Genomic DNA, 20,833 nt, shown 5'->3' with positions numbered 1-20,833 from the left:
TGCCCAACCCCCCCTGGTTTCCCTCTCATCGCCGGCTCCATAAAAATTTCAAATTAAAAACCAAATAAAAATGTCAGAGGCACAGGAGCAGCCACAGCAGCCAGACCATCCACGGCCTGGCCAAGTCCAAGACCAAGACGAGCCTCGACCTGCACCCGGACGGGGAACTGTCGCCTTCACTCCCGCCATCTCCGCTGCTGCGCAAGAAGATGCGCATGCTCCATTTCGAGCTAGCCGTCATGGCCTTGCCTCTGCCTCTGTGACCGATAATAGTAGTAGTAATAATGTTGGTGGATTGCGCTGTGACACTTCACTGGCCAGATCCCCGTCACGGTCACAAGCTACAACTACCAACACCACCAACAACATAACCACTGCTGCTCACACTAACACCACCATCGCCGCCACCACCACCGCCCAGACAACATCTTTTGGCGCTCCTGCTGGCCCCCGTTTGCACGTACAGGCAGAATCGCAGCTTAGCGCAGACCAAGACACCCGGATTTACAGCGCCAAAGGAGGGCTGCAGCTGCAGCCACGGCCGGAGCCAGTTGCAGAGGCACCGACTGCTACACGGCCTCTGCAAGGAGTAATTGTAGAAATCAAGGAGGACCAGTCTATCAAGGGCAGGGGCAGGGAGCGCACGTCGTCAGAGCTTCTTTCGACGCCAAACACTGCAACCACTGCTAATGTCAGAACCACGACGTCGACCACCACCAACTTACCCTCTGCTCCCACCGGCACTGCAACAGGTACAATAACTGCTATTGCTATAGCTAACCCGACTGTCGCTACCGATCCTCCGGCCCCGTCTGGTGTCAACGCTTCTTCCTCTTCTTCGGCTGATACCCGACGCACTGCAAACGGCGCTACTCCCTCGAATCCTCCCACGCCGACTTCACGAGTCATGTCAAACCCGCCTCCACCTCATCAGTCCGGGCGGCAGTCCATACCGTACCCAGCTCCGACATATGCGCCGCCGCCGATGCATTACGCATATCCACCATCGGCAGGGCCAGGCGCCGATGTATATCGAGGAAATCCGACGGCGGCGAGCCATGCTATGTCTCTACCAAGCATGCGAACCATCGATCCCCTCCAACACCAACAGCAGCAGCAACACCTTCAACAACAGCAACATCATCAGCAGCAGCAGCAGCAGCAGCAGCAGCAGCAGCAGCAGCAACAGCAACAACAACAACAACAGCAACAACAGCTTGCAATGGCTTCGCCCATGGGGCAAATGTCACAGGGTATGCCGTATTACCCACCGCCGCCCCTACAGCTGCCAGGGTCTTTCACGGCGTTCCCCGCCGACGGGCTTCCACGATACCCCATACCGCCTAATGACCCTCGGTCGGTGCTCGCGAGCGGGCGACATAAAAAGGTACCTATAGAACCATTCAATCACCAAAACAGAACGACACAAGTGTCCAGTTGACGTATATTCAAGTATACTGATTGGAGATTTGGTCGTCGCTTAGGAGATCAAACGCCGCACCAAGACTGGTTGCCTGACCTGTCGCAAGCGTAGGATAAAGGTATGTTGAGGAAATCCTTGCCGTGTTGTTTGCGTTTGTTCATTTTCCTGCTTTTATTTCGTTGGCCAAGCCATATCTGCCATGCAGCATGAGCGCAAATACGAGGTTGAAAAGGCTGCGCAAGCGTGCAGTGGTCAGGTGTTGGAAGTGGGAGGGAAGAAAGAAAAAAGGAAAGATCGTGAGCCCAAGTGACGTGACGATTTGACGTTTTGAAGTGGACTCTCCGCTTGGCTGGACTCTGGAGGCGCGAGACCGCCATTCAAGCCGCCTTTTCCGTTTTATTCATTTTTAGCACGGGATTCCCCAGAACTCTAATGACATGGTGACCGACAAGCTGGGTCAATCATTGTCCACCCAAAACACGCAAAACGCTGCGTCAGAGTAGCGCATTGGCGCCACTGACATGCTCTTTGGAGATGCCGTGGAAGCTTTTCCCTGTCGTGCCCCATCTGATCTTCCTCGCGGCCAGCTTACAGCACTTGGAGCCGCCAGTTAGCGGTGGCGGCGGGTGTCTAAACGCCAGCCGCAACGCCCAAGAGCCAAGTAAAAGAAAAAGACATCCCAGACATGGCGCTGTCTTCGACATCTTTATTCTCTCTCTCCCATTTGCTATTGTGGCCGCCTACCCTGGTCTGCTGTGTCCGTGGTGTGTCTGCGCGCTGAGGGCGGCTGACCCGAACCCGCTCTGGTTCCGTTCGCCTGGCCTCCGCCAACTTTTGTCCCGCCTTTTGTCCAATTGTCACCCCCACCTTAACTTACTAACCGAAACCTTTGGTGTGTCCAGTGCGACGAGCAACATCCCGTCTGCAAGAACTGTCAAAAGTCCAAACGTGATTGCATGGGCTACGATCCTATCTTCAAACAGCAGCAGCAGCAGCAACACCCAGCCAGCATTCAGCCCGCCCCTAACAGCCATCCAGTACCTCCATCTGTCTCCGTTCCCTCTAACGGCCCATCCTTACCGCCGCCGACGGCCCCCTCGGTGTACAACCCTGCCGTCATGTCTGCTACGCCCGGTAACACGATGAGCTCCAATCCCATGACTAAAGAAGGCATGCTGAGGGCTGAGGGTTTCGACCTAGCCTCCACATCTGCTCTTGACCCTGGTCTAGTTATGACTACCACGTCTGGCTCCGGCGTACCAGCAATGCACTCGATGGCTACAAACTTGGATCAGAGAACAATGAACTCTGTGACGCCTCACCTCAGAGGCGGAGGGCCAGCATTGGCCTCTATGCATCACGCCGTATCTCAATCCCCGCCACAACCTCAGCAGCAGCAGCAGCAGCAGCAGCAACAAACTAATGTAATAGCACTTCCCCCGAGAGCCCCGAAAATGACTATCAACCAACTGGTGGCCATGAGTGGGGTCTCGTTGCCCAAACTCCAGGCTTCTCCATCCGCTGCTTTGCTGAACGACGTAAGGGGACTACTTGTCGAGATCTATGGCCCAGGTCTGGAGAGGTTCTTCGAGTCTGGGTGGTTCACGAGGGAGCAGACACTTGATATCCTCATGGCCGATAGGTCAACAGCCGATGTTTTGGCGGCATTCCTGAATACCATCAGTTCTGTCGGTGCGAATGAACCCCCGCTTGCCCTGGATTATCCCGCAGCTCTAGAGCCGCTCGTCGTGTGGAAGGCGACATTGGCTTGCTTTTCGGACCCTTCAAAACAGCAGAAGAATGCGGGGCGGTCGTTGCCCCCGTCAGATGACATGGTGGAAGCTCAGAATCGTCTCACCATTCTTGATGCAATGATCAGTGGTGATGTTCTGAGCCAAAATCCGCTGCAGCCAATGCTGTCCGAGGGCGACTTCCATCGACTTAGAGAGTTCGAGTTCTGGTTCTATCTCGGAGAGTTCTTGACCATTAGAAGCGACCCAAGCGACCCTACACCCACAGAACGAGAGGAGATTCTGGCGAAGATGCGCACTGTTCTTGATGGGCGCGAGAATCGAGATGTTCTCTACGCGATGGCGGTTATGCGCGCATACACCCCCGAGTTTCCGGCTGATTTCGAAAGCACACTACCCGCACACCTCGACGAATCAATGCCCAGGAGTAAGTTGGCCGTGGCCCGCAAGTTCATCCAAGACGAGGCCAAGGTTACCGGTGGGACTACGAATGTGGTTCGCTGCTTTTCCGAGATGGCTACGAGGGCGTTCATCACGCGCGCCGGCTCTCGCCGTACCACAATATGATACGCCATGACGACACGGGATATATTTGTATTATCACGTTTATTACTTTTTCTTATCCCTTCTTTCTTTCCATTCAGCGTTGTTCTTGCTTTAAGCTTTGGCGCTGGCGGATATAACTGTATGCCTGCATATACCATGAACGCCCGCCAGGCGTTTATATTAGGGGTTGGTCCGAGCTGCTACGGCATCTGGGGCAATTCGCCTACGTGGAATAAGTCGCCAAAAGGATTGCCGGATCGCCAGGACCGTGTTACCGCAGACGAAGGCAGACGAAGTCGCCACTCCGACTGAAAATAACCCTCCAACCTGGCTTGCCAATGAGTGGTTGCGCCCCTAGGCATGAGCGTTCGGATCGACATGTTTGAATACGATGTATGACTATGTGTTCCAAAGGAACGACAGAAGAAACAAAATTGGCGATAGAGAAGAGCCGTGCTAGAGAGATTTCCATGGGAAGGGGGAAAATAACGGACTTGGGGCTAATTGGAAATAATGTTAGGGATAATGGCTGGCAAAGGGCGGCAGATGGGCCAGGGTTTGGCACTCTTTGTGAGGTGGACAACATTTGGCAAGTTGCAATTGCTCAGTCTATTTCTTCAACAAGCGTGCGGCAGCAAAAAGCTCTCTAAGTCCGAACAACCTTTCTGCTTTCTGATGAATATGAGAGCGCGCGCGAGAGAGAGAGAGAGAGAGAGAGAGAGAGAGAGAGAGAGAGAGAGAGAGAGAGAGAGATGAGAGTGAGAAACAAATGCAATTTTCCATCGCACCCAAAGTTGAAAAACGTATTGGTTGGCGTGGTCGGCGATGAAGAACCAATGGGGGCATTGCTTTGCGCACAGGTAAAAAGAAGTCCAGACAATCCCGGCGGGCACGTTCAGGTCCAGGGATTCGCGCGCTTCAAGATCGTGGGGGCGGTGGTGGTGGTGGTGGTGGGACGTGAAGTCGGTGCTACCCTGCCTACCTACGTGCGTCAGATGCATACGAAACGATAAGCTCTCAGCATGCAGCATCGGACAAGTAGCCTGCCGCCGGATTCTCTGGCCTTGATAAAGCGAAGGTCCAGTTGAGACCCAACCGGCAATCCATGTCGAAAGTAGGTAAGGAAATATAGCTGATGCGGTCAGCGGCGGCTGACTCGAGGTAGAGTGATAGGCCAAGAGGAAGCCAATTACTGTAGACGGAAGATCCGGATGCTCGTTCCATCGCAGGGCCGTCTCCCTCGAGATGGGGGGGGGACTGTTGCCGCAGCACACACACACACACATACACATACATAAACCCCCACGTAGCGCAGAACAGGTAAGCAGGGCGATGCAGTACGAGAGGGGTGGCGTCTTTCACCGGTTATACAACAGCTGCGATAAGGTCGAATCGGGAGGGCGCAACACAGCTGACATAGGTAGGACATATAGCAGAGGTCGTCAGGAGTAACATGTCACATTGAGGGACAAGGGAAAGCCTGCCTTCATCGTCGTCACTCGTTCGTTTACAGGGCGCTCCCTCCCGTCTCGAGGTTCCAATCCACCGGGTCCGGCGATTAGTGCCTACCAGGTTGACATGATATGATTCTGTAGGAAGGGATCTTCCCTCCCCCATGGGGTAGTTTGCATTGCAGTTGCCCGAGTAGAACTCAGCTGTGTCTGTCTCTGTATAAAAAGTCCCAGAATGGTGCCACCCCGCACTTGTTTTCTTTCTCTCCTCGGGGCCAAGAGGAGATCTAAGACGTTGATGATCCTTTCCTCCTCGATCTATCCATCTACCCACCCATGAACCCCGCCTCCACATTGATCGACACTGGCTGGCTGTTCCTTCGGCTATTCCCGCGCATTTGGCGAAGATCAAGCCCAGCATAAGGTTGCTTCATAGCCCAAGCTTCGTGACACATTGTGACAAGACGGGCGGGATTCGCCCTGCTGCCATTGAATATAAGAAGTCCCAGGCCTGGGAGCTTCCCTCTCTACATCGCCCACTTCACACTTGCTTTCCATCTCTTCAATAACAGGAAAACCACACTGGGTCAATTCCGACCCGATCCGATACTCCTGGGCGCATACCAGAGCCCCCGCTACCCGGATTATCCATCTCGTATTGGAGCAACACGCCTTGAGGGTGGCGCTTCACGACACCCTACCCAGAGCATCTATAAAGAAAGCCACTGACTACACGCCTGACATCTTCAAGATGAGCCGGCCAAAGGTCCTTCTTCTTGGCGAAGTTAAGCAGTAAGCACTAATACGCCATGTCTCTCTCCTCCCACTCTTGACGAGGAGAGGCGATGTAGACGAGAAAAGAGAACGAAAAACTAGACTGACCCCCCAAAAGCGCGCACAAGACCTGGGCCGCCATCGCGCAGCAAGCCGACATCGTAGTCCCGCACTCCACCGACCGCGCCGGCTTCCTAGAAGAGTGTCGCTCCGGCGCGCTGGACGGCGTCGTGGCCGCGTACCGCACCTTCAGCTCCAACGGGACGACGGGCCGCCTGGACGCCGAGGCCGTCCCGCTCCTGCCCGCTTCTCTTAGATACGTCTGCCACAACGGCGCCGGCTACGACAGTATCGACGTCGCCGCCTGCACCGCGCGCGGCATCGCCGTGAGCCACACGCCCCACGCCGTCGACGGCGCCACGGCCGACCTGGCCCTCTGGCTGATGCTGGGCGCGCTGCGGAACCTGGCGCCCGGGATGGGGAGCCTGCGCGCGGGCCGCTGGCGGAACGTGGGCAGCGACGCCGACGAGAAGCTGCCAGATAAGGGCCACGACCCGCACGGCAAGACGCTGGGCATCTTGGGCATGGGCGGCATCGGCCGCAACATGGCGCACAAAGCCGCGCTCGCGTGGGGCATGAAAATCATCTACCACAACCGCACCCGCCTGAGCCTGGAGGACGAGCGCGAGGCCGGGGAGGCGACATACCTGGGGTTCGAGGAGCTATTGCGCGAGAGCGATGTTTTGAGTCTGAACCTGCCCCTTAATGCAAGTCCCAAGAGAATCCAAGCGACTCGGCTTGAATCCAACCCAACGGCCCCTTCCCCCTTCTTCTGCATTGACTGTACCGTATCTACTTCATAATGGCGTTGCTGACCCTCGTAACGAGGAATAGCCTTCAACCAAACACCTCATCTCCACCCCGCAGCTCCAACTGCTCAAACCGGGCGTCGTCATCGTCAACACAGCCCGGGGCGCCGTCGTCGACGAAGCCGCTCTGGCCGCCTTTCTGCAGTCGGGCCACGTGGCGTCCGTCGGGCTTGACGTCTACGAGAATGAACCGGAAATCCACCCGGACCTCATCAACCACCCGCGCGCCCTGCTCGTGCCCCACATGGGCACCTGGACCATCGAGACGGAGCGCGCCATGGAGGAAGCCACCATGGCCAACGTCCGGAGCGCGCTGGCGGGGCGCGGGCTCACAAGCGGGGTGCCGGAGCAGAGGGGGTTGACATTCCGAGTCTGAGGAGGTGTCATGAGCGAGGGCACCGCATGCTGCAAAAACCTCTGATCAACTCTGGGACAGGGCACAGAAGAATAATCAAGCGGATGTCCATTCGGGCTTTCTTAGCCGACACCGTGGCGACATCAGCTGACGACCTACACATGTACCGGGCACGCGAAACTGGGTTAGACATTTGGACTCCGATTCGGTAGACGCTATCATAGAGGGATTAGATTAATTGGTACTTCAAAAGCGCGCCCGACCCAATGCGTGAACATTCCAAACTGCAGTACAGAGTAAAAATGAATTATCACTTACCTTAGTGTGTAAAGAGTAGTTGGGCAGAGAGAAGACGCCCCATCTACGATGTTGTAAAAGAAATTATAAAAAAATTAGACGGGTACTAGAATCACATTGCATACGTTTCGCGTATATTAAGACTGGGTTGGTGTTGTTGCTCATCACAGCTTCTCTATTGGTTGAAGCCCAGGACCCGGTTGAAGGGTCATCTCGCGTCACTTTAAGTGACCGTCATCTACTTAGTTACGTCAAAGCTTCTCGTGGAGGCCCGACGGTTTTGGTCTACACCGGTAGACCCCATAACCCGCCTATCGTCAAGTGACGAATTCGTCAAAATAAAATAAAAACGCCATGAGGGGAATCATGCATCATCAGTTCTGTGCCAACGCCTTTTGTTGAAAAAATGGTGCCCGCTATGACCCTTTTTGGATTCCCGAAAACAATCAAGAATATGTGTCCCAGCCCCGTGTCATTATATGCCGTAAATGGTTGTTGAAGATTGTCGGGATGTGGCCAAGCCGATCAATTACAGAGTAAGGGGTGGTAGGAGAAATACAGCGGAGGTGTGATAACTTAGTATCGGTAGTGGTCAGCCTTGTAGGGACCCTCGACCTCGAGACCAAGGTACTCGCTCTGGGCAGAGGTGAGCTTGGTAAGCTCAACGTTGCAGTGAGACAAGTGGAGTCTGGCAACCTCCTCGTCGAGGATCTTGGGGAGCACGTAGACACCGACATCAAGCTTGCCAGCCTTGGCGAAAGCGACGTACTTCTCGCCGAAAGCCTTGTCCTCGGCCTTGAACAGCATGATCTGGGCAAGGACCTGGTTGGCGAAAGAGCAAGACATGACGAACGAGGAGTGGCCGGTGGCGCAGCCCAAGTTGACGAGACGACCCTCGGCCAACAGGATGATGTGGCGGCCGCTGGGCATCAGGAAGCGGTCAACCTGGGGCTTGATGTTCTGGCAGCTGGAAGCGTTCTTCTTCAACCAGGCAACGTCAATCTCGCAGTCGAAGTGACCAATGTTGCAGACGATGGCATCGTTGGGCATCTGGGAGAAGTGCTCGCCGACAATGATGTCACGGCAGCCGGTAGTGGTCACGTAGATCTGACCAACCTTGCAGGCCTTCTCCATGGTGGTGACCTCGTAGCCGGCCATGGCGGCCTGGAGGGCGTTGATGGGGTCGACCTCAGTGACGAGGACGCGGGCACCCATGCCGTGGAGGGCCTGGGCGCAGCCCTTGCCGACATCACCGAAACCACCGACGACGGCGATCTTGCCAGCAATCATGACATCGGTGGCACGCTTGATACCATCGACAAGGGACTCACGGCAACCGTACAGGTTGTCGAACTTGCTCTTGGTGACGCTGTCGTTGACGTTGATGGCGGGGACAAGGAGAGACTTGTTCTTGAGCATGCGGTACAGGTGGTGGACACCGGTGGTCGTCTCCTCGGAGACACCGTAGCAGTCCTTGAGCATCTCGGGGTACTTGTCGTGGACGAGGTGGGTCAGGTCACCACCGTCGTCGAGGATGAGGTTGAGCTTCTTGTCGTCCTTGAAGGCAACGAGCTGCTGCTCGAGGCACCAGTTGTACTCCTCGTCGGTCTCGCCCTTCCAGGCGAAGACGGGAACACCGGCAGCGGCAATGGCGGCGGCGGCGTGGTCCTGGGTGGAGAAGATGTTGCAAGAAGTCCAGGTGACCTCAGCACCGAGAGCAGTGAGGGTCTCGATGAGGACAGCAGTCTGGATGGTCATGTGCAGGCAACCGGCGATACGGGCACCAGCGAGGGGCTGGTCAGCAGCGTACTTCTCACGGATCGACATCAGACCGGGCATCTCGACTTCGGCCATCTCGATCTCCTTGCGGCCAAAGGCGGCGAGGGACAGGTCGGCGACCTTGAACTTGGAGGCGGGAGCAGACATTTTGGCGGATGCTGGGTTCAGAACGAAGAGTAAGTATGGGATCTATTGGGATGTTGTAGGACAGGGAAAGGCAAAGCTAAGTAGGAAGACTTACTGGGTGGGAAAATGTAAGCAAAAGATGGAAGTGCGGGGTGAATGGGCAAAACTTCTTCGCTGTTGACGGGCCGAGTGGGTTAGCAACGACAGAACCAGCAGTTGCGATGGGAATTGAGTGACAACTTCAAGCTGGTTGCTTTGGACCACAGGCGAGAAAGGCGAAAGAGAGTTAACTTACAAGGAGATCTGGGAAGAAGAATCGGGTACGGAGAGAAGAAGATGGGAGAGGAGGAAGAGAAGATTCAGAAAGTGGAAGTGGGATGAGGACCCTTGGTTGACTTTATGAGGGACGCAAAACGCAGACCCGACTCGACCACAACCAATCCGATGCGAATCCAGCCAGCCAACCCAATTCTCCGACAGACGCGGCAAGACTGACAGAAATCCGAAATTTGCCTGTAGCTCCGTCTCCCAGCCAATCTCTGATAGACGTACATGGAACCTGCCTGGAACCCGCCTAGCAGCGAGCCACATCTGAGGGACCCCTCCGTCCCGCGGGGCCTTCGGTCCAAGTGCGTGCAAGTGCGTGCAAGTGTGTGCTGGAGCCCGGGCTCTGAGTGGCCAGTTGCTCAGGTTCTCAGGGAAACGTGGGCACTAGTCCTTTTGAAAAACCCCTCCACGCCCCCGAGGAACCTGCAGTCTTTGCCCCACCATCCCTTCAGATCAGATAGGTTCGGCATTCTTGCTGGGAGACTCGGGTCAATTTTGTTTTACCGCAAGAGAGTCGGTGATATGGTCTGCTTCAATTGTCTCAGTGTGCCAGAGTACAACACATCTATGGATGCCTGCTTTAAATAGTCACCGCCTGCGGACAGGAGGGACGGCACAGGAGTACCCTAGGGGCTGCAACTATTTGCTGACGGGATGTGCGTATGTTTCTGTCTCTCGCTCTCTCTCGCTGATACAAATGTCTCCGAACATCCACTGCTGACTTGCTCGGGAGCTTAACCAGCCAAGGTGCTCCTGGCGGTCCGAAAAATACACCGTTCACCGGACTTTGTCTGCACCTTGTCTTGCCTCCATCCATCACGACACCGAGATCACCATAGGCTATTAAAAGCTCCGGCGGCGCGGAGCCTTCTCATAAAATCTCGAGCAAACCCTACCCGGGTGCTACAGTGTCTAGGAGCTGAATACATTGAACGTCGTGTAAACAAGCCTGAATCATTGTCAGGCCCACAAGCCATAAGAAACCCCCAACGCCGGGCCAGATGCATCATCCCTAGGTTTTGGTTTCGTCAATCCCTTTCCCCTCCCTCCGCCAGAAAGGGCTGGCCTTGTCTCTGTATCTCTCTGCTCTATCTATCCTATCGCGTCCGTCTCTATTCCGGGAGGAGGTTGCCTCGCACCGCGAACATCTTGGCACTGACGTTTGCTGTGAACCCGTCGATCTGCTTGCTGTACTGCTCCACCTGCTTCGCATTCAGCATGCCCTCGAGGCGGCTGGGCTCCTGAGGCAGCTTGAAAATTCTCTGCCACTCATCCTCGGGCAGCGGCTGCTGCTTAGAAGCAACACGGGCGGCGTTCTCTGCCTTGCGCTTCGTCTGCCACGCCGTAATTTTAGTTTGCTCACGGGCCATCTGGCGCTGGTAGTACTGGTGGTTGTTGAGCTCAGTGTAGTGGGATTCGATGCTGTCGAGCAGCAGATCGCACGACTTCTCGAGGAAGGGATCTATCGAGAGCTCCAGAGTCTCGACCGAGGGGTACAGAGGCGTCTTTTGGTCAGCGCGTCGGATATCGGCGAGAGATGTAGGCATGGTGGCCTCGGCCTTGGTAGGCACGCCGGGCAGCTGGTGCAGGAACGAGGTGAGGAGGTGCGAGTTATGAACGTTAACGGGGAACTCGACGAGGATTTCCTTGAAGCTGAGCTTGGACTTTTGGAGGCTGTTGCAGGTTAGATGGCTGGAGTAGCTAAAGTGGGAGTCTGTGAATTCTGACCTCTCCGTTGTGAATTTGCCCTCCTTGTATGCCGCCATGAACTTTTCCGACAGCTTAAAAGCGCGAATGTTAAGCGCGCCCTGTACGCTGCGGCTGACATCGTGCACGAGAGCGATCGTCTTGTCGTTCTCCTTCTGGTAATGGAATTGGTTCTCGATGAAGCTGGAGCTGAGGAAGTTGCCCATGGTCGCGCTGGTATACCAGCCAACATTGTTGGCGTCCACGTTGACTTCCTTCAGGTGGCGAATCATCTCGGCCTGGTAGACGACGTTGGCCTTGGCCCGCGGGGCGGCGGCGGCGAGGGCCGAAGCATCATTCGTGTGGCTGCCGTCGAGACCAGCGATGTCGGCGGTCGGGAAGGGGAAGGTGTTGGTGATCTCGAGAACACCGCTCTGGTCCATGCCAACGATGGATCCGGTGGCGGCAGTAGGGAATTGGTTGGCGCAGTGCTTGACGATCTTCATGACCACCTGTTACACATCCCTAGGTTAGCAACCCATTCATGAGGCATTATTGTCCTTGTTGCCCCGTGTTCCAAGCCTTGCCCAACGTCGTCGTCGGCGCTGCCAAAATGCAGCAAGGACAAAAATGAGGGGCATTTTCTCGACACCCGCGCCACGCCACACACACATACACACACCCGGCAAGAAACTCAAGCCAAACTTACCAAGGCCTCCACCTGGACCGTCTTGAACGGCACCTCCTTCTGAGCGTCCGCCATGATTGCGATGCGAATTCGTAAGGTTAAGGAAAGCGAATCCCTGGGCGATCAATAGTTCGATGATGCGCTGGCGGCAGTCTTTTCGCTTGTCGTTAGGCGTGCCGTTTGGTTGTCGTAGTGGGCAAGTTTTGCTAATTCTGACTGTGGGCAGAAAGCGGAGTAATTGGGCAATAATTGCTTGAACGCTTTTGCTGTGCTCTTTTTGCAGTGCAGCTTTGAGGAGTGGGGGGTGGATGAGTGATGGCTTTCCTTCCACACAGCAAGTCGGGGTCGGGAGGTCGGAGCTTGTCCAGGCAGTGGTTGTTGATTGATTACCTGATGCTTCTAGGCTTCTGGGCTTCTGGGCTTCTGGGCTTCTGGGCTTCTGGGCTTCCGGGCCTCTAACCCACCCCGCGTTTTCGTGGTGTCGTGATGCCCACATCCACTCATATCATTCGAAACGAACATGAATTCATCCCACTCTCAAGCCGTACGGCCCCCCACGCCTTTAATGTGGTCATTCGTATTCCACTTCCAACGACATCTCAAAGAGCCGCATTTTGACTTCAGACGACCATTGGTGTGCTGGACGTTGATGGACCTCGTTGCTTTCTTCCTGTACCGTACGATATGCCCTCCCACATTCCTTCACTTCATTGTCTACAAGCTGGTCGCTTCAACCAATGACGAGCTACAGCATGGGTGATAAATCTACCAGCCTTAAGGGGCTCATCTTTCCTCAAAAAGGCAATGACACACACCTTATCCCTCATGTTTGCGACTCTCATATTCCATCCGCGGCACACGGGTCTAGATCCGTCCGCAGGTTGCGAGATAACCGCCACCAGTGCAACAACCACGGCTTCATTGGTCCGCCGTAGACTCGGTGAGCGCAAGGAAGGTGACATCCGACAGTCTCGGCTGGCCACCCTGTTGCAGAATGCAGAACGCGCGCAGAGGGGGCATGTAGAGAAAGAAAGGGAGAGAGACGAAAAGGTCCTGATAAGGACAGGGAGATGCATCGGCTTCTCATCTCTGTCTCGGCTATATGGCCTGCTACGACACCGATTCTTCTTCTCAATGCTACCATACGGCCATGGCCCAGGATTGATTGCGACCGAGGATCTTCTTTATCTTTTACCCGTCTATTCTATCTTGCAGGTCTATCATCTTAATCCGTTGGTCAGGACCTCGAAAGCCTATCAACGCCACGCTCAACCCAAAGATTCCCTAAATCAAGTACTAAAGCAGACTCTCTGCATTGCCATTCGCCCTGGCAAACCGGGTGCCGTTCCGCAGTACGCTGCTGCCTTTGTCCTGCTGCTACGCTGCCATTGACATGCCGGCACCCTTGCGACCTGCCGCCCCTAGGCAGGCCTAGTCCGTCCAGTCAACAATCTCCCAACTGCTCAACTCCTCCCGGATGATGAGTCGATGTCTGTCAATTTTCCAATCAGTGTACAGGTGTCTGGCTGAGCCCGCTGCTTTACGATGTGCTGGGCCAACACCGCCTGCTCGTGCATCATGCAGCGATCTCCAGACGCAGGTAGCAAGGTTTCTGCCATCTCTATCCGGCGTGCCAAACCAGTACCTGGACCGAGTTAGTAACAAGGTTTTGGCCCTCCTCGCTCATTACACATGGGTGCCAAGAGAATACTCACTTTAGGAACCCGCCACTTGCGACCGCTTCGGCATGCGCCGCTTTATCCAGTTCGCCCAGTTCTGCGTACACCGTCGATGGCGGGATCTGCGACCGGAATGCGACGATGTAGAAGGAGGTCTCTTTCCACTTGTGTCCCGTCTCACGCAACAGACCTGCCAATTCGCCCATGACCTCGGACCAATTGAAGGTTTCTGTGTAGGGGGCCGTCGCGTAGTCTGGCCGAAGACTCTTCATGTGGACGAGAGCTCTTGCCAGCAGTGCGTTTTCGGTGTCCACCGATCTCAGGTCCAGGCAATGCTCTCTCTCCGTGTAAGGCGACGTGACCAAGAACGAACCATCGTCGTCGCCAACGTCAAGTTTGGCAGGGGCGAATTCTTGCTCCGAAGTTACCAGTTGCGTCTTTTCGTCAAGAACCACATTGGGAGCTAGTGTTTGCCCCGGGTGTATCTCAGCGATGGCCATTATAGGCACTATGTGAGCGCGCAACGCGGTAGGGATCTGGAAGCGCCGTGATATGATGTCTCCTCGTGGTTCGTTATGTTGGCCCGGCGATGAAGTCGACACCTGGGAGTAATTGGCAATCTGCAGGTAGGCTTGCGTGGAAGATGATTTATTCTGGCTCGAGTGTGTGCTGGAAAAAGTGCATTCGAGGAAAGTGACTGACTGACTCGCAATGGACACAACTTGACGTGGGCTGGCGGCCTTATATGGTGTGAATACAAGGAGAGAGTCGGGTAGGGTTCACCGCCAGAGTGTATGACAAGGCCTATGTCGCTATATATAGGCGGGATTGCGAGAAAGTCGATCTGCGTTTCTGCGCAGTGCTGCTGCAGGGAAGAGGGATCATGCGGCAGAGGGCTTCCGCTGGGTGGTGGAAGCCGCCTGTCCCTTGTCCGAGCTTCGCACATCTCACACCAGTGCATGAGCGTATTGCGCCATCCTGAAGATTTTGATACCACTCATTCTCACTCAACCTCGACCCAGCGCCTAACGCAAACGGCGCGAGCAAAGAAAAAGGGTCGCTTCCTGCCCCATTACTTTTTCCTCGAATCTTCTCGCCCAGCTCACCTGACTCTGAATCCGAAGCTTCGATTCTCACTTTTCCCACTCTAACACTGGCTAGCGGCGCGGCTTCCGGGGTGAACATAGGCATACCATACTCATCGCTCCGGTCTAGTACCTGGGCCTAGGGGGCTCTAGGGTTCCACATTTCCCCCATTCCTGACTTATGTATAGTATAGTAAAGGGGCTCTAGCCCGACCGCGTGGCATAGTGCATCAACGAATCGGAGTACATCGGTCGCTTCGCCTAGGGGCCATTGGCTGGGACTGCTACAATTTACCTACTTCGGGCGTCCGCATAGTGACACGCACCCTTCACTTCCTCCTTTCCTTTTGCCCTTCCCCCTTTCAATCCGAGACATCGGATCCGGGTCATGCGTCGAACAGCCCTTTCGCGTTGGCGGAATATGATGGTATTTATGTAGGTCTCGAGTATAATAAAGGCTTATATGGTGTGTATGATGACGCCATCCCGTTCCAATGCCCGTTGATAGTCACAGTACATGTGCTCTGAGACCATTGTTCAAAGATGAATCAAGCCGATGAAGGACATCTCATGAATACTAACATTGAATATTTTGAAAGCTTCCACCACGTTCTGTAGCGACGCGGACCAGTCCAACCAGCTGTAACCAAATTCTTTTACCAAGCCGAATATGATATTCATGTGATATATTTGAGGCAGTAGGCATGAATCGAAAGGACAGGGATACAATAATGTGCAATCCGCTGAGAGTATCTGTCTTAATAAAAACCGGGGGAAGTATAGGGGGCTGAACATCACACCACAGCGAGTCTACGCGCTGAGCTTCGTGATATGTAAATACAGATACCATGCTTAGATATATAGAAACATCTAACGCCCAGCAACGTTTGTCAAAGCAGCAAAGGAATTTGGTATAGCCTAGCCAAGTGAGGACGATCGATAAAATGTGTGCTTGCTCTTAATAGGCAGGATCCGGTCCAGGAATGTGCCCAGGAGAGGAAATAAGGATACTTACTGTTTCTATATATTCCCATTTGCCTAGTGCATAGGCTTTTGTTTGGCCTACGTCTTGCAGCTTGCCGAAGCGGTCCTTAGACTCATATCATTATGAAGTAAACGCCGGTGGTCCACCGACCAAGGTATCACGAATGATGTAGTTCTGTGCCATTTCTATGCTCATGTCTATATGGAAGGACCTATTAGTATTCGATATGCTTTTGACCGTCGATGACCTCGATAACGACCCCCCTAATATCACGGCGAAATGTTCTTCATGACGTCCATGTCAAGCAAATAGTAGATAGACGACATCGATTCCAAGACAACCGACGAATGGACGTACTCAAGAAACAGGTACTGAATAGACTTCATATGATTCCAAAATAAAGCTCGTCGTAACCAAAAACTGGCTTTTTGTAGTAGGCGGCGGCGTCTCGCCCCTTTGTGAAAATGTTAGGTCAGAGGAAAAGAAAACGTAATTTATCCAGATTCTCGGCATGGTGTATATTAAGACGCGAGAAAGAATCCCGTCCCCTACCCCTCCCACTCACAGCTAGGATGGGCATCGTAGAGGCTTACACGCACCCCAATGAGAACCAGTCGCTCGGGAGCAAGCCAACTAGATGAGAGCGTCTTGCTTGAGCCGAGGATGGGGAATGATGACATACTTTTCCCATCGGCCACCTTGTCGACAAGGGCACCACATATCCGGATGATGTAAATGAGTACTTCCTCTGTGTGCTTGGGAGAGAACGAGATGAAGAGGCTAGGGGCTGGTCCTTCTCGGGTATTCGTGATGGTACTGATCCGATGGTGCCAGACGAAATGTTCGGCGCATCCAACCTGGCGCCGGAGCGATTTCCATCACACCACACGGTATGCTCAGTCTCAGTTGAAGCAGCAATAGTAAGCCGCAGCTGCACATTGCAGGACTATGAAGGCATTCCTTTCTTTCTACTGTATCTTGAGGAAAGTTCTGTGATATCCTACCCATTGCCCTATCAAGACTTTAATTGGTGGTTGAGCCATGTTGCCTACTTCCTTTTTGTAGGTGCCATTACACATACCCGATTGCGCCGTACATGGACCCCACCGACGCCAACACCAAAGAACACGGTGATGGTGCTTATGATGCCACATTATTGCCGCCGCCGCCGCCGCCGCCTGATGTTGCCCTATTAGCAGCCCGAACGCTTTCAGGACGGCGCCACCAGCGACGGAGATCGTTCTAGGGGCCGTCAGTCTGTAGGCTCTTTCACCAGCGGCGACGGAATTCACTCGCAACACACAAGCATCCTGATGCCGGTAACATCGTGGTGCCCGACTCTGTCTTTGACGACTCGGACCGGTTCTTCCACGGGTACAAGAAGGGGAAACATGTCCTGCCTAACGTTATTGTAAGCCTCAGTCTTACGCCTCCCCCACGGCCGCCGACTGGAGCCAAGGTGGCTGGCATCGATATCAATTGCCACAGGCCGAGCAAGATTGCATAGACTTGCAACATGCAATGCTCATGATGGTGACGGGGGGCAAGCTCGCGCATGCACCCTTGAATCATGACCCGGAGTACGTGATGAACATCGCGACGGGGACAAGGACCTGGCCAATCCAATTCGGTACGTACCGACCTGATCGGCGACACATCCTATCCAGCTCGTGGGTGCAAGCAAACAAACACCCCAAACAGAAAGAATCGTCGAGGACGGTAGTCAATTGGATCGGCGTGGGTTGACTGACAGCGTTGCAGCCCAGGAGCACCCCGGGCGCAGAACTGCGAGTTCGTCATGGACGACGCCGAAGGGGAGTGGCTCTACCGGACACTCCAGACCGGCGTCAAGACGCTGCTCGACTACGTGCACCTGCGCATGGTCTTCACCTGCTTTGCCGACAACCAGGCCGTCATGCGCGACGCCTTCGACAGCATACGGCCCGGCAGCTGGATCGAGTACTGCGGCCTGTATATCGATCCTATGTCGCGTAAGGGAAGACACGAAAGAGTATAGGAAGTTGTTCACAAAAAATAGGCGTTTTGATTGCAATTGAATATGAACATCGAGAGAGCGGACGCAAGGTATATCAGCAATAATGGCAGCGTCCAATCCCAGGTTCACCGTCCAGAGTTTCTTGGCCTCATTCTGGAAAGGAATGTCCAAAATTGGGCGCCAAATGCTATGCCCGCGTAACTACAAGACCTGGCTAGCCGACGTTGGCTGTAAGTAGAGTACATGCCGTGCTGGACCTACTGACCCTTCAAATGGACGGCCGACTACAAGACTAACAAAGAGTGAATGTAGTTGTCGACATCAACGAGCAAATCTTCCACTGTCCCTTGGCCGCCTGGGCCAGTACGCGCTCGTGAACCTGACCGAGGGCGCGCGGGGTTTCAGCTGGAAGGCACTGGGGTTCGCAGGGCTGGGCGCCGAGGAGGAAGAGTCCCTGATCGCAGAGCTGAGACGGGACGCCGGGGACCCCCTCGTGCGAAATCTTCCATCCAGTGTGAGTTGTACCCCAAGCTCGTGTTCCATGTTCCATGCCGTTCCAATTTCAGGTGATAAGCCGATAAGTGACGTGGCGGGGGGGAGCGAGAGCGAGAGACAAGGGGCCAAGCAAGGAGAGGTGAGGTGAGGGGGAGCGAAGAAGAACAAGAGGGGCAGAGTTGGGCCTGTAGTTTGCTGCCCCACCAAGGAGATCGACGTGGATGGACGCGCTGCCGCTGAAGAAAACCCTGGGATCGGAATACGGTCTGAAGCTAACGACGATCAGCTACGTCGTGTATGCGCGCAAACCGCACGCCTGGGCAGTGGAGAAGAACGAGAAGACTCAACACCAGGCCAGGAATGACTGTTGAATCCGCGACCGGCCTTCATCGGTCTGTTCCGTGACGCATCGCGGATGCATTGCCGTCGTCGCTCGTGCTGGTCGTGTGTGAGTAACAGACGGTCAGGACACGGCAACGGCCGCAAGTCTCGCTCAAAGACGTCGAGACCCAATCCTGTCCCCTAGAATGATTATGTCATCACGGTCTTATGCAATGTAGGATTGGCATTCACAATCAAGCACGAGTAGTCTGCAGTGTTTTGGTTGAGGTGGCCGAATTTCTCATTAACCTCGCCCTGACGAGGGCTTAAGCCGGGAAGACCATACATCACACGTCCTCTAGGGACAGTGACAGGTTCCCGAGGGGTATAGGCCTTCAGACAGCCGTCTAGACTAACTAAGGTTCCCCCCCAAATACTCCCGCTTTCGCAATAGCGGGGACCCCAACAAGAATGCAGGCTGATTTCCTTCTCGCCTTCCGTCCGCCCTCTTCCCCCAGGGGTTGAAGGTCAGACTTCAGGCTCCTTGACAAATTTCCGATTTCCTTGATGAGATAGGAGATGTTTGTTAGGCAGCGAAGAGGTCGCGCCAACCTGTTGGTCCAATCGTCCTCCACGCTTGCCTCCAGCCGCGGCGCGGAGCGACACACTCGCGCCCTCTCCAACTGGGAGAGGGGGCGGCAGTCGCATTGACAGCGCGCCGACGGGTTGAATCAAAAAAGCAACGCAGTTCAAAAGACAAAACTTTCTTCGGTCGTAAGCTCTTCTCAATCTGTCGACCTTTTGGTTGGGTATCAAGTTTTTTTGTCCGTTTCGTTGTATCCGGTACAAAGCCGCGATGCGCGTACTGTTCCAAAACAAAAACAAAAAAGTCGTCCCAGAAGCTCCAGATTTCCCAACGGGGTATATGGATGTTGAAATCATCATGGAGTTGCGACTGGGTTCATTAGAACGTGGGGACGACGAAGGGGCGAGGAGAAACTTCAAGTGCAGTTCATGCCCCGACTCTCCCAGGAAACAACATCAAACCGGGTGGCCAACCTCGACGAGAAGTGGAGTTTTTTTTGGTTTCTCCCAAATGGGTTTCCAATCTGATGTGTTCTGACTGGGAGAGTAGTATGAGTGGCGGAGAAAAGACAAGAAAGGTAAATCATCGCGGTAGACCCTCGTAGCAAATCCCGTGGTTCTTCGCCCGAGCCGCAAAACGCCAGGAAAAATCAAACAAGACAATTGTTGACCCCAGAGTTGAGTTGACAAATGCGTGCCCATGGTAGAATCCATAGTGCTCAACCCAAGCCTCTTCAGACCGTCTTCGGGGTCCGAGCATTGCTCATTTCCACGACGTCGTCGAGGTGGTTGCACATGGCCACGAACAGGTCAAAGAAAAGCTTACCGCCCTTCTCCATTTCAGCCTGCATGGTCCCGCTCCTCTTGAATGTCTTGCGACACCGGATGATCAGGGCGAGGTAGTGAGCGCGGAGGCGCGAGTCCGAGTCCGGCGTGTGGTCGTAGGCGTAGTTCGCCGACCGCAGGATGGTTGCGACGTCGATGCCGCTCTGTAGGCCCTGCTTGCGCAGGGACAACCGCTTGAGCTCCTCGAGCCCGTACCGGTCCGCGGCGCAGTACACGACCGTGTCCCTCAGTAAGGGCTGGCCCACGCTGGAGATGTAGATTGTGGCCTCGTTGGCTCCGCGACCACCTCCGTTTTCGGATGATGGGTTGGGAGATCGTCCCGCGGCCGTGTTGGTGTCCTCGAGCTCCCAAGTGTTGCGGTGCTTGTTGTGCAACAAGCGGGGGTAGTAGTCACCCTTGTAGAGGTACTCGAGCACGGCCGAGAAGATCTCGGGTTCTTCGTCTGGCAGTGATATCCTCTTACTCTGCGCGTGGAGGTACTGGCCCCGGCACTCGCGCTCGAAAAAGGGCGATTGGGCCAGGACCTCCTCGTGCGCCGCAAACAGCCGCCCCTCGCGGCCCACGGTCAGGGTGACAATGGGCGAGTTGAGAGACCTCTTGTTGGGAGTGGCCTCCTCAGCGAGCGACTGTTGCAATTTCGACACCTTCTGGGGGTCACTTCGAACGGGGGTCGACTTCTTCAACCTCGCCGCCTTCTCGACGCGGTCCTGGGACCGGAACGAACGCTTGAACATGATGGCGGTTGGTGGTAGGGTAGAGATCGGGAAGG

The 20,833-nt window shown here is 54.7% G+C and overlaps 8 protein-coding genes across 8 annotated transcripts; 4 read left to right on the top strand and 4 right to left on the bottom strand.

Annotated features, from left to right (window-relative positions):
* Positions 1-70: 70 nt before the first annotated feature.
* PG998_004964 (uncharacterized protein) lies at positions 71-3,741 on the top strand (the record flags this gene model as incomplete). The annotated part of the gene is made up of 3 exons (XM_066871782.1): positions 71-1,387; positions 1,485-1,541; positions 2,326-3,741. The coding sequence occupies 3 exons, from the start codon at positions 71-73 to the stop codon at positions 3,739-3,741; spliced, it is 2,790 nt and encodes a 929-aa protein (XP_066731879.1).
* Positions 3,742-5,922: 2,181 nt separating this feature from the next.
* PG998_004963 (2-hydroxyacid dehydrogenase) lies at positions 5,923-7,190 on the top strand (the record flags this gene model as incomplete). Its single annotated transcript, XM_066871781.1, has 3 exons — positions 5,923-5,963; positions 6,064-6,712; positions 6,840-7,190. The coding sequence occupies 3 exons, from the start codon at positions 5,923-5,925 to the stop codon at positions 7,188-7,190; spliced, it is 1,041 nt and encodes a 346-aa protein (XP_066731878.1).
* An 852-nt stretch (positions 7,191-8,042) lies between these two features.
* Positions 8,043-10,535, bottom strand: PG998_004962 (putative adenosylhomocysteinase (S-adenosyl-L-homocysteine hydrolase); the record flags this gene model as incomplete). The annotated part of the gene is made up of 3 exons (XM_066871780.1): positions 8,043-9,403; positions 9,487-9,545; positions 10,519-10,535. The coding sequence occupies 3 exons, from the start codon at positions 10,533-10,535 to the stop codon at positions 8,043-8,045; spliced, it is 1,437 nt and encodes a 478-aa protein (XP_066731877.1).
* Positions 10,536-10,810: 275 nt separating this feature from the next.
* Positions 10,811-12,147, bottom strand: PG998_004961 (uncharacterized protein; the record flags this gene model as incomplete). The annotated part of the gene is made up of 3 exons (XM_066871779.1): positions 10,811-11,372; positions 11,427-11,896; positions 12,094-12,147. The coding sequence occupies 3 exons, from the start codon at positions 12,145-12,147 to the stop codon at positions 10,811-10,813; spliced, it is 1,086 nt and encodes a 361-aa protein (XP_066731876.1).
* A 1,356-nt stretch (positions 12,148-13,503) lies between these two features.
* On the bottom strand, positions 13,504-14,251 carry PG998_004960 (uncharacterized protein; the record flags this gene model as incomplete). Its single annotated transcript, XM_066871778.1, has 2 exons — positions 13,504-13,717; positions 13,788-14,251. 2 exons carry the CDS (start codon positions 14,249-14,251, stop codon positions 13,504-13,506), a joined length of 678 nt encoding a protein of 225 aa, XP_066731875.1.
* A 2,666-nt stretch (positions 14,252-16,917) lies between these two features.
* PG998_004959 (methyltransferase domain-containing protein) lies at positions 16,918-17,838 on the top strand (the record flags this gene model as incomplete). The annotated part of the gene is given in 4 exon segments (XM_066871777.1): positions 16,918-17,060; positions 17,085-17,232; positions 17,244-17,558; positions 17,575-17,838. 4 exon segments carry the CDS (start codon positions 16,918-16,920, stop codon positions 17,836-17,838), a joined length of 870 nt encoding a protein of 289 aa, XP_066731874.1.
* Positions 17,839-17,920: 82 nt separating this feature from the next.
* On the top strand, positions 17,921-18,683 carry PG998_004958 (uncharacterized protein; the record flags this gene model as incomplete). The annotated part of the gene is made up of 3 exons (XM_066871776.1): positions 17,921-18,047; positions 18,147-18,331; positions 18,504-18,683. The coding sequence occupies 3 exons, from the start codon at positions 17,921-17,923 to the stop codon at positions 18,681-18,683; spliced, it is 492 nt and encodes a 163-aa protein (XP_066731873.1).
* Positions 18,684-19,952: 1,269 nt separating this feature from the next.
* On the bottom strand, positions 19,953-20,798 carry PG998_004957 (uncharacterized protein; the record flags this gene model as incomplete). Its single annotated transcript, XM_066871775.1, has 1 exon — positions 19,953-20,798. The coding sequence occupies one exon, from the start codon at positions 20,796-20,798 to the stop codon at positions 19,953-19,955; it is 846 nt and encodes a 281-aa protein (XP_066731872.1).
* Positions 20,799-20,833: the final 35 nt, after the last annotated feature.

Source organism: Apiospora kogelbergensis (assembly GCF_038363985.1).
Source record: "Apiospora kogelbergensis strain CBS 113332 chromosome Unknown utg000003l_segment0_segment0, whole genome shotgun sequence".
NCBI lineage: Eukaryota > Fungi > Ascomycota > Sordariomycetes > Amphisphaeriales > Apiosporaceae > Apiospora > Apiospora kogelbergensis.
The sequence above is the reverse complement of the archived record's forward strand: the minus strand, read 5'-3'. Positions and strand labels throughout refer to the sequence as shown.